This window comes from Mesocricetus auratus, unplaced genomic scaffold (genome assembly GCF_017639785.1).
Source record: "Mesocricetus auratus isolate SY011 unplaced genomic scaffold, BCM_Maur_2.0 Super-Scaffold_100021, whole genome shotgun sequence".
In the NCBI taxonomy this organism is placed as follows: domain Eukaryota; kingdom Metazoa; phylum Chordata; class Mammalia; order Rodentia; family Cricetidae; genus Mesocricetus; species Mesocricetus auratus.
The window spans coordinates 2,219,534-2,232,133 of record NW_024429202.1 but is presented as its reverse complement, the minus strand read 5'-3'; the positions used below and the strand labels follow the sequence as shown (position 1 = coordinate 2,232,133).

The 12,600-nt window shown below is 40.5% G+C and overlaps 1 protein-coding gene across 7 annotated transcripts in view; it reads right to left on the bottom strand.

Moving 5' to 3' along the window:
* The window catches only part of Satb1 (SATB homeobox 1), a 94,599-nt gene that overhangs the window by 24,612 nt on the left and 57,387 nt on the right, over positions 1-12,600 (bottom strand). For all 7 annotated transcript variants that reach the window (XM_040729223.1, XM_040729220.1, XM_040729221.1 and 4 more), the window contains exon 9: positions 6,548-6,703. In XM_040729223.1, coding sequence (XP_040585157.1) covers positions 6,548-6,703 — 156 coding nt within the window. The remainder of the gene's footprint in view (positions 1-6,547; positions 6,704-12,600) is intronic.

The following is a 12,600-nucleotide window of genomic DNA, read 5'->3' as shown; positions in this document are numbered from 1 at the left end:
TAAAACCCATCTTCAGCTCCCCAACAAATCTCTCCTAAACAAGGCAATTTTAAAATCAGGGGAAAGTATCTGAAGTGACTGTTTTACTATTAGCTGACAATATGGGGCAACAGGGAGAGGCTCTCACACACACACACACACACACACACACACACACACACACACACACACACACAGATGCACATGTACCAGGGAAAAGTCACCTGGTAAACAAAAGATTCCTCTCTTATGTAACACTGAATACAGCCAATATTCCCTCAGGAATGTCAAAATAGGCTTCATGTAGGGCAAAGTTGGGTCATCCATTCTCTTCCAGTTGAGCAGGTCGCAGAGCCTCGTCGAGAAAAGGGCCATTTGTTTGAAAACACTCTACTGAGCACGCTCTACCTTGCCACTGGAATATGCCAAGCGCTGTCACAGATGGTGGGCTCTGACAGTTCCCATCCGTAGTGTCGATACTCGACAGTTCAGCACAAGATCAGTGACATTCTGTCTCATTAGAACCACGCTAATTATCACAGCTAGTTCCAGGGAAACCATGTGTTGCGATGGTCAATTTGAAGGAGTCTGTGCATCAACAAACTGGTAATAAGGATCAGACACCTTATTATACGACAGCATGCTGCCTATGATCTGATTTACGGAATCAGAGGCACTGGGGCGGCCGAGGAGGCTGGCAGTTTATGAAACAGTGTGCTGAAACCCAATTCCTGAAGTATACTGCTTGAAAAGGGACTTGTTCAAAACAACACAAAAGCAACTGGAATTGTTGACTCAAAAAAAAAAATCACAGGAGAATAGATTTTTTTTTCTATTAACCTATAACAGAAGTAGATTAACTAAGACTTAGGGAGAAAAACACCTCCATCAATTTGACAATTAGAAATAAACTCCGCAAATGGTTTGGATTTCATATATTACAAGTTATTTGGCAGCCAATTATAGAATGGCTCTATTCCTACATGTCTTTAAAACACAGACATTTACTTTTTAGTATGTGATCTAATGATTTTGTGCCATTTTACCAAGCAAAAGAACTGAATCAAAAACAAAAAATACTTAGAACAAATTCTTTAAAAGCTGTTGAGCCGCTAAGGTTACTTTCTGGGATGCTAAGGGCAGGGCGGGGGTGGGGGGGTGGCAATTCTCTGCCCGGGCTCTCCATCCTCCCTATGCTTGATGGGAAAACCGGAAGTATGGTTTCTTCCAGAGTTACTTTCCTATTGTCATTCTACATAAACTTGTGTTCACTGCCTACCCGTTTCATGCAGCCCTTATTTTCAGTCCTCATATGAAAAGGGGGGGGCTGACCCTAAAATAAACTTCATTGACCAAAACACAAAGACAAGTGAGACTCCCAGAAAGAAGCCCCCTTCAGGCAGGTCGCTGGCAGAAAGACCACACCTGCATTTCACTCTATGTGGGTCTACCTGGAGGGCAGGTGTCTTCAGGAGAATGCCCACTCCCCCTCCATCCTTGTTGATGCTGCCTTCCCTAAGAGCTGACCTGACCAAAGCCTGATTACCAAGGGAGCTAGGGCTCCACGAAGGTCCCCGAAACACTCTGTGGCTCTCGCTACCATTTCAGGATGAAAGGTGGCCTGTGGCTGAGAAGATTCTAACAGTACTCGAGCTTTATGACGGGATGAATGACTGCTGCGTGGCCACATTAAACCTAATAAACGGGTTGCAAAAAACAAAAATGTATTTTTGACTTTCATGCAATCAACTTTAGATGTTAAAATGTGAGATTTTTAAATCATTTGAAAATAGTAACAAGAGAGTCAAAGGTCTTTCGCTTGACTTAGGCAGGAACAATACTTAAGGGGTAAAATATCCCTTTATGGAACTTTGTAGCCAAAAACTGGGCAAGTACACAGTTTACTTAATAACGCTGGACCTGGGAGATCAAACCTTAGACTTACCAAAACGTTCTTGTTTCAGAGCACAGAAATCCAATCTTATTCAGAGCCACAAATCTAACTAGTCCTGAAAAACATCATCTGACGTGCACTAACGGATAGCCACGCTGCCAAGGGTGGCTAGTACTTAGAGCCATTGATTCCAATAGCCTGGCTTAGCATTCAACTAGAAATGGACAGATAGATCAATGTTCCAGAAAAGTGTAACAATATGGATTCCCAGCACTAACACGCGTGACATTATCAGCAATTGTTACCAACAACACCCTCAAGAGGAGATCAACAAACTCTTCCTTCCTACTCAAAAATCTAGTACAGGGTTTTGTCAAGTGTGTGCTGAACTTGACCTAGCAGGAGACAGGAGCTGCAGGGATGAGGTATGCTCTGAACTTTCTCCTTTGCTCTTCTTATCAAGGCTCTTCAGGCCCTTCCTCCCGCAGGCAAGCAGACCCTGAGAAACCTAGCTGCCAACAGTCTGGGTCCGGCTCTACCCAGCTAGAAAGAATGAGGTACAGCTTGCGAAGGAATAGCCCCCATCAAGGGCCCTCTGTCTGCACATGTAGAAGGTGGGCTCTGAGGACAAAGCCAGGGACCTCACAGGATGCTCCCAAAAGATGTGGCACCAGAGATAAGAGAAACTGTGACTAACACGTCTGTGGGACCTCCTGAGTGCTAAAATAGGAGCCGTCACAGGTGAAATCGTGCCACAGCAAAGTCTGTGACACGAACATCCTAAAAGCATGAACTAGCACCTACCCAGCACAACTCTGCTTGAACAAAAGCAAAGGTGCCTTCCCTAGCATGCCAGGGTACAGTGTCATAGGTTCTCTGGTTTATTTCTGGGTGTTGTTACTATAAATTCTTTTGCACACTACATTTTTTTAGTCTAGTTCTAGCCCCACTTACTTGTGACAGTTTGATTTTATTTAAAGCATCTCAACTAAGCAAACTTACAAATCAGAGTGACGCTGGGCTTTTTTTTTTAAAGCCGAGGAGCCCTGAAGACCCGAGTCCCCCTCACTCATACCACACGCCTGTATCTCACAGACGAAAGTCTGAAACTGATAGAGGAAACACAGACGTTTGTAAACTGTCTGGTCTATTCTAAATGTCACCATATTCTGAAGTAAAAATTCTCTTTTGTGTGTTTAAAAAGTAAAAATAAACTCTCCTTATTAATCGAGCCCAACACACTGCAGCCAGAGTCCTAGCTTTTCGGAGATTGAAAAAAAAAATCACACTGCACAAATGTGTCCGGTCAGATGTAACCGTGCTAGCTTCCCTGCTGCACCTAGAAATCTAGAAATACCCTGTCCCTCAGAGTAAGAGTCGTTTCCTGACGAGTACAGAGACATGCAGCTGGGTCTGCAGGCTCTATCCAACAAACAGAAAATCAATGTAAAAAGTACATGTACAAGGCAAGGCCTATGGTGCCGTTAATGTTCCCTTGCTGGACACACACCTGAAGTCTCAGAGCCCTCCGGGGAGTTTCTGTGGAATAAAATTAGATTCTAACATCTGCCACTATTAAGGAAAAAACTCCACTCCCATCTCCCATATGAAAACACTGAAGCCAATGAACGGTAACCGAGCCTTGACACGGTAATGGTTATTACCCAAATCAACTATTTTTTTTAAACAGTAAAATTAGCAAATCCTGCTCACATAATAATTTGAATGTTATCAGACTAAATGTTTGATAAAATTCCAATCTGACTCACCCGGAAAAACGGCTGCCTATTTGAATGTCCCAAATAAAAAAGTATATTCTTGTAGCTGTTTGCATTATGTTTAAGGAGCATCGGCTTTCAGTTTGCAGTCGCCGGCTTTTCTAACCAAGCACAAAAGCAGCCTACCTCTGGTCTTCACCCGCATTTTTCATTTAGACATTTCTTTCAGAGTTAAAACAATCGCATTTCTATTATTCATCAGGGAGATGAGATGATGCAGTACGGGATAAAAGGCAGAATCAACATGGGTAGGCTCCTTGTACACAAAATACTTGGTGCATTAGTCACTGCAGAGCGTGCTCTCCTTGTAAAATGGAAGGTATTCCAATACATAAATGCATGATAAATAAATCATTCTTCTGCATGGAGAGGACTGAGTCTCTTACTGAGCACATTATAAACGCTGTCCATTTGTGTATAGCACTCTGTAACCTAAAGGCTAATATGCACACACTGTATTTTATACATAACCCACCTGGAGGAACCCTGGATCACTCTTAGAAGTTACAAATTTTGACCGTGTAAAGGTCAGTTTTGAAGCTTTTCTGTTTGCTTTGGGAAACACGAGTGGAGAAGAATAAAACCTAAATACAGTGACACCTTTGTTGGTCAGATTTCCTGTCATAACACATACAATCTCTGAACTCTCACTCAGAGGAAGGCGGTATGACATCTAAACTAAATAACCAAGAAAGAACTACAAAAATATTGTAGGAAGCAGAATACATTAGTGATTGGGAATAGCCATTCAAGGGGATGAGAGTCACATGACCGCTTGGCCTACAGCCTCTTCCTGGCTCCTTGGGGTTTCTTCAGCCACTAATAGAAAGAGGAGAAGTTTGGGGTATTCTTGGGACACAGACAGATGGGAGACGCTTAGAAGATATTCACCAACACTGCAGAAATGTAATCGTGAGGCTCAAAGAAGGGCAGGTAAAAATGAAAAAGATGCTTAAAGACCGGACACCAAGCAGACCTCCATTCGCCAACATGGTTCCAAACGCAGGGACTCTCTGCAATCATTTAAGACACAGTCAAGCCACAGGTAGCTAGGCACTTATCACAAAGGAAATCGGAAGGGGTGGAAGTGGCAGATGGAGTTAAATGACAGGTGACAGGCAGCTAAACAATACGAAATGAAAGCTTTAATATTAATTTTTATTTGTTTTGTTTCATGGCTGACCTGATTATAAAAACGTGTATCTAGGTCATCCATTTTGGAGATTGGGAGAAAGTGCCCGGACTTTGTAGGAAGGCAGTCTACTATGTAATTGGACAGGCCAGGGCGGGGTGGGGAGGGTGTAGGATCAGAAAGAATGGCAAACTAATATATATTTAAATAAAAGATCCTCATCATAATTAGACTAAGTAGTCAAAACAAGAGTGTGCGGGGTGTGTGGGGAGAGTGAGACAGGACATCTCTCCTTAAAGCGTAGTCTTGGCATGTAAATGAAGACATCTGAAGACGCACACAGGTTTGAAGCAGTTCTAACATTCTATCATAATTAGAAACATTTCAAGAGCCCTGTAATTTCCAATCAAAATTACAGTAATTTCCGATATGCAAGCCATGATTCATGACAGAATTTTACATTCCATGAGAGATTACGGTGGCCTGATGTATGACACGCTGAGTACAGCACTAACATAAACAATTCAGTTTAATGTTTAAACAGTACTTGATGTTTAGAATCTCACAATAAAAGAAACATATTATTGTAGAAATTATCACTTTGACAGTGATTGAAGGGTAAGGCAGGCATGCGGCCTATAAAGCTATAATTTTTTTACAGTCCACAGCTTGAGTTTAATCATTTTTATATAACATTTCCAAGATATCCCTTAAGTATTCATCCGGCCTACAACTTAAACAGGAGCAACATGTTTCTAAAGTAAGACCCCAATTAAGTACCATTATTAACGCAGACAGAGTAAAATTTCAGGAAAAGCCGAAAAGTATTGTGCTATAAGTTTTCATGCTGTAAGTACTTTCAGAATTATCCATTTTATCACATATTGATGACAGTTAGGATGCTATATAAAAGAGCATTTAATAACTGTGAAAACAGAGTTATGTAACATTCCAAGTTATTCAGGTCTCACCCAAACCCTTGTGTGCCTATAAGTCCCACCTCAGTGTTACCAAGTCCTTTTGTGAAAGGGAAGCGAGTTTTGTATTGTAAGCTTCTAAAAAGTATTACTGGCTCTGGTGAAGGGCTACCTAAGAGACAATGTGAGTTTGTTCTACCAGTAAATAATTACGAACCTAAGAGAGTCTTATTTAAATAAGAGATCCTGTAGTAGGTTCTACGATCAGGCTTTTGTTTTTAAAGTTGCTTTGAAGGTCTGTGACTGCCACTTTAACTCTATGCAGTCATTAGAGTCGGACAAGTTTTCTGAGTATAGTGTAGTTCAGTTTGTCTGTGTTCAACTACAGGAAAATTAAAATCACTCGTATGCAACAGTGTATGTGGTTTGTTTTAGTAACTACCGAATGGCCACAGGTAAAGTAGTTGCAAAAGAAGTTGTACGATGCTTTTAGAATAAATTGAAGGTCATCTGAGGAATGATGAAACAACAGTAATTTACATGTTCTATTACAAAATACTAGCCTAGTAAACTGTATATGATAGTCCACTTCTGAAAGAAACTATTAACTGCCTCAGAAAGACCCCCCCCCCCGAGAAATTCTTGGTCTAGGAGTGGCTGCTGGGGATCCAGGAAACCCAGTGTCTACAATCTACATCTCAATACTACTGCTCAGCAGAGTTCTCTACACAGTACCCGGGGGCCACAGCCTCCCAGGGAAGCCAGCTCCCACAGAACAAACATGTCTTTCGTCGACTGTGCACAGGCTTTGCAGATAAACACTCTGCTGCCTGACAGTGGTACTGACCTGGCTTTTTGTGGCGGCAACCTTTGCAAACAGTGCTTGGGACACTTTAGCACGCTTCATTTCCTGCTGAATCTCGTCATAAATGGAGGCATTAATGTTCATAGTATTGTTCTCTGGTTTCCCATTCCTCTCAGTGGCAAGAGTAGCTGTTTTCACCTACAAAACATTTTGAACATAGCTGTCATTTTTCATTAGCCAAATTGATTCAAAGCTTCTCAGGTCCAGCATCCAAACTGGGAACCGTTACTCCTTTATGGTCAAGGTGGTCAACAGTGCGGTCATTCGACATTAGTTATTGCCCTGAGATCAGACTGCTGAAGTTAAGGAAGTCACACTGTCACAGGTGATTGCATCCATAATGTGACAACCACTGCCAAGTGACAACCAGGAAGAATAATGCCATAAAGTAAGTTTTCTGGAAAAGAGAGGGGCTTCAAGGATTTGAAAACACTAAACTAATTGTCTCCCAATTACCTCCCATTCCAGCCCTAACAAAGGAAATTCACAATTAAAATCATAATGCAGTGCTGTGTCTTCGCTGGGTACCCAGTGCCTAATAGACAGTTACCTCACTGATAGCTGTTAGAGACTATGGCCTTTTTAATTTCAGACTTTTTAAAAATGCCTTTCCCTCTTACGTTTCATTTTAAAATCTTCCATAATAAAGCCATTAACAGAACTGCATATTTAAATCTTCTATCCATCCATGAACAGGTAGAAAGCCTTGCTCAATTATCGTAAAGGCTGGTTGCATTTCACATGTGATGTCCAAGCTGTTCTGTCTGATTATTTCATCTTTTCCTGGCATTCTGCTATGGAATGACTTCCTTTTGACTTATAGAACTATACGAGAAGACAATGTTTCTTAGAATGTAATTGAACATTTCTGTGAGTTAAAATATATCATTAGTGACTCTACAAATATATTCAAAATGTATAATTACTCAAAAATTTATACCAAGCCTTTCATGATGGATATAAGCAGGGACAATTAAAAATAAAGTCCTCAACCAACAAAGACTAGGGGTTTGAAAACCAAATCTCAACTTTAAAATGATACTGTTATTATTTTTAATTCCAATTTTAATTTTTCTCATACAGTTGTATGAAACGGTCTTGAAAATTTTTCTTATGAACAATTAGTTGAATTTTTCCTAGGAAACTGGTGGAAATCTTAGTACAGACACAGGATTATGCTTCTTGGCAAAGGGAAACAATAAGGAACTCACTCGTAGGGCCCTCTATGGAGATTAAGGTTTCTCTAGAGAGTTAAGTAAACTTTGAACAACAGAAAAATGAAGCACATTGGGTGACTGCACAGATAACAGACGTCAAACTGTGGTGTTCCATGTTAATTTCTACCTGTCCCCCCCCCCCAAAAAAAACCCACTTTGCAGGAAAGTTAGCAGAGGTTGCCCCAGAAGGAGATTAAGTTCTTGAAAGTAAATATAGATCCCATGAAGTATACCTTCTGAGTCCTTTGAACATCTAGCCTGGGAGCAAAGTCATTTTTCCTTGACTTATCTCTGGGAGCAAGATGCAACCCAGCAGGGAAGGAAAGTGTCAGGCTGAGCAACGGCTGGCAGCACCTCAGGAAGTGGCAAGGACGGCGGTATGGGTGACACTATCACCTGTTCTCAGTGGGAGTGGCAAGAGGTCTCCAGGGCTCTTTTTCCAGCTCTGGGTCTATACCAGCAAGGGGTACGTTAAGACTGGAGGCCACAAGAAACGGGCAGGGCTTTGAAGCCATAATCTGCTAAACAGCACTTTGGGAGCGGAAGAGTTAACACGTTATCATAAATTGCCTACAAAGTTGCTTTGGTGAGATTTGAAACTTTGCTCTGGGGTGGTCTTGCTCTGAGACAAGGGAATACATCTGATCACCCCATGGGGTCCCTGCTAATACCTATTTTTCTCACTGCTCAAATGAAAGAGAAAAGCCATTTCAATTGCTTTGAAAATTGAATGTTATGGAAATGGGGGCACCAAAGTCCATCACACTGAAAGAAACAGTTCCCTGGTAACCATCTGTGTAGTAAGAGGAACAGCTCTGCTTTTAGGAAACTTGGGGTTTCACCTGGTCTTACAATTTTCACTCTTTTTGTAAAAAGTAAATCAGAGAGTTCAAGTTTCTGTGACTCTGTTTGTGTTTCTAAAATTTTGTTTAAGTTTTCTACAAAGCAATTACAACTTGAACCAAGAAACAAGAATCCCAAATCACAAAACAAAAACAAAAACAAAACAAAACAAACAAACAAAAAAAAAACAACCAAACAAAAAACCCCACTCATTTCCTCCTGGGGAGGAAGGAACAAAGAAGCATTAAGAGAAAAGAACGTGGGGAAATTTTTTAAAATATACAGTTAGTACCTGGCTGCATTACTCAGTCAAAAAGTATTTAGCAAAGCTCTTCTTGCTGGCCCAGATATGCATCTTATCACAGATAAGCCATTAGAATTCTAGAGCCACATTTTTTCCTAAACACAAGCTACTGCTTAAGGGGAACTGACTTGGGCAGCTTTTCAAAATATGAAAGCTGAATTTTTCCCCAGGTAAAAAATGGAAACAAAAATCTTTTCTACTCCACTCTACTAAGTACTATTTTTGCTTAGTACAAAAAAAAATCATCTTTAATCCTGGTTTAGCTTTTAATATTATATCATCCATTAAAATTCATAAAGTAGTTCATCCCAGGCAAAACAAACTACTCTTCACTCTTCTCCACAAATAGCACAGGAGGTGAAATAAATGCAGTTGCAATCGGAATAGCTTTTATCAAGGTAGGGCACACTACTCCATCATTACGGTGGCGCCAGGGAAGTGGTTAAGCTCTGTAGCTTCTATTTACCCTCCTGTGTGGGGCACAGGCTGCAGCACTGGGGTCTGCTTTTCATTTCACTAAAATTGCGCCGCAGAGCACACATTGTACATGAAAATTCCAGTTTGCCTCTTCACTGGTTGCCAAATGCATCATACTTTCAGGCTTATGAGCCTAATACCCTTTGGTCTGGGTGGGTGAATGTGCTGTACGGCTCTCACATATACAAGATTAAACTTTTATGTTTCTTCAGTAACTATGAGGATGGAGACTGATATTCATTGGCTGTTTTATGTGTGAATGCATCTTAACCCTTTGAACTATGTAGCGATCCATAGTAGGTGCTATCATTACTCTATTTTAAAACTGGAAATGTTATAAGAGAGGTAAAGTAAGTTGCCTCCTGCTCCCAGCTAAGCTCTGAACTTCAGTGTGCTGAAATCTGTGCTCATCTCAGAGACCAGGGAGTTACTTGGAGTATGTTCTTCTGGGGGGGGGGGTCTTGTTATTTAGAAAACATCCTAGAGACTAAGACTTGTTGGGCCTGCTTCTCAGAAGCCCTTTGCTAAGCCTAGCTCATTAGGCTCTAAGTTTTAGAAGCTAATGGTTTATAACTAACATTAAAAATCTAATGTAAATTGATTTTCCAAGGTATGCCTATTCCTCCTCTTAATAATTTTGTGGGGTGATGGACAACAGTCCTCTACGACACTGCCTTCAGTCATGGTTTGAACTTTCTAGAGCTGTCTTTCTTTCATAGGAACAATATTATTTTTCAAATCTAGACCTGAAAAGGTCATACCCTTTACAAGACGGTCATTAATGGGAAGCAATCGCCAAGTACATAAAAGTTAATGTTTTCCCAGGAATCCACAACAAGAAACCCTCTCCCCATGTGCTGAGCTCATGCCTGTAACTGGACCTGGAGCCAAGATGAGCCTATGCTTCATCATGTCATGAGGGATTCCTTGTGAAAAGATAGAGCAATGCAGGACCAGATGAATTACATGCTCCTTATGTGGGCCTGGTGTGCTTCCTAATACATTTCTGTGAAACATCACACCTTACTTGGAAAGAGGCTAAAAGAATCTCAGGAAGAGATGCAAAAGAAGTTTACAGTCTAAAAATCACAACTTGTCACACAGTTCTTACAGAAAACTGACAATGAGCTCCACCAGTCAACATGTATAAAAATGCACAAGTAACACCTCCAAATAACGCCTGTGGCAGAGGACATTAGCTTAAGCCTATCTTTTCTGCAGGACAAATCATCCTCATGAAATAATCATTCATTTTTACTTATAAAACCCCTCTATTAAAATAATTAAACAACTTTGCACAACATAGCCAGAAATCAAATCTGTAAGACAGACCATAATATACTTTCTTATGATGAAGGTTTTGAAGGTGAATTTTCTTTAAAATACCAGAAATACCATTGTGCAAAGTCATTCCAAATAGATCATTTGTCAAACATTTAATTTTTTTCATCCACACAATATTCTCGAACATTCTTCCTTCCAATCTAACAACACAAATTCCCATTTTCTCTCACTTCCATCCTTTTCTTAAAACTGTATTTTGATTTCTTGAGGTAAAGGAAAATGCAACAAATTTAATTAGGATTTGAAACGTTAAAACCTTTCACTCAGCTTTTTTTTTTCATTTTTCTCCTAGCATAAGGTTGGTATTAGGATTCAATGAATTAAAGCATGTGAAGGTGCTTAGAAAGCTGTGAACCATTATCAACTACAAGGTATTTTTCTTTTTTAATTACAACATGAAACTTATGAAAATATACCTGTGACAATTGGGGTTGGCCCATACTCAGAGAGAGGGCAATAGCCCTTCATGGTTGTCTCTACTGGATTACCCAAGAAAGGTCTGCACTAGGGACATAGCGCCAAGGCTGGGTCAGATGTGAGCTTTGTTTCCTGTAGCTGGGCCATCTCCCAGTAAGGTATTTGTAGGACATCTTTCTGGAGACTATCCAAGGAAGTCCCATGTTAAAGATGACTTAAAATCTAAGTTCCTCGAAATAATTTAACTCCTTGGTCTAGGACACTCCAGGAACATTGTAAAAATCTTCCCAAAATGTGAGCTACATACTTTAGGAGCAGAGGAGATTCCAGTCTCCCAGGGTTAACTGTCTTGTGTGTCCCATGAATCACCAAGGAGGTCTTCTTTCACCTCGGATGGGATTTTCTGTTTTGTTTTCAGAAAGAATCAGAGTTCAAGGCCAAACCCAAGATCTTCTCAAAGTAGGTTCCAAATCCCTTTATTTTACAGGAAATGGAATGCATAGTGATTTCACAGAGACTTTTCCTTGATAACGTACAAAACTGAAGACGTTTTGAGGGTGTCCCTGCAGTTCCCCGCCTTTTCTCTCCAGTTTAGTTACCTGTAGTGGACATATGAACCTCTCCTGGGGGTCAATTGTAACTTCAACTGCCACTTCAACACAGTTCTAAGTCTCGACGCTGACAGTGTGCTTTCCCCAACTCTACTCATTTTGCAGGGAGATAAATAGATCATCCTTTTTAATTCAATGTGTTGCTTTAAGGTAGCATGCGACCCGTTGACAGTGGGCACTGTTATAATGCTGAGTAATGAAAATGGAGTGACAGAGGAAGAGATAGGATGCACAGACCTACACGTATCAGACACTCACCTCTGGATTTGGTGAGACGGCCAGTAAAACCACACTAGGAGAAATCTGAAGCATCTCCCTAGGGAGCTACAGTGTCTACCCACTTCCTATGTCCACCCCAACTACAAGTTTGGTTAGTCTTAACCCCTTTGAGAACAAACAAACACATGAAGGGTGTCTCAACTAGGAAACCTTGAACTTAGGATAAATTACATATATTTTCTATCCCATAAAGCATGGCATGTGGTGGTGTCTTTATAAATATGCACACGGTAAAGATATTGAATAGTATCTTAAGATTGTATGGAAAAAAACATCACTTAAGAACTAATACAACTTTGGCTCAGAAAACAAAGGATAAGGATTATCATGATCATTAGAACCATATTTAGAAAATAAAATTTCCCCAATTCTACAAAATGGACCACAATTAAATAACTGGGCACACAGAAAAGAGAAGATGGTCTTGCTAAGAGTCACATCATTATGAAAGAAGTAGTTTAAACACCTCAGAACAAGAAAGGGGAAAGCCAGGCTACTGTCCCCAGGTGCAGAGAAACCATCTGGATGGTTTCTACAAAAGAG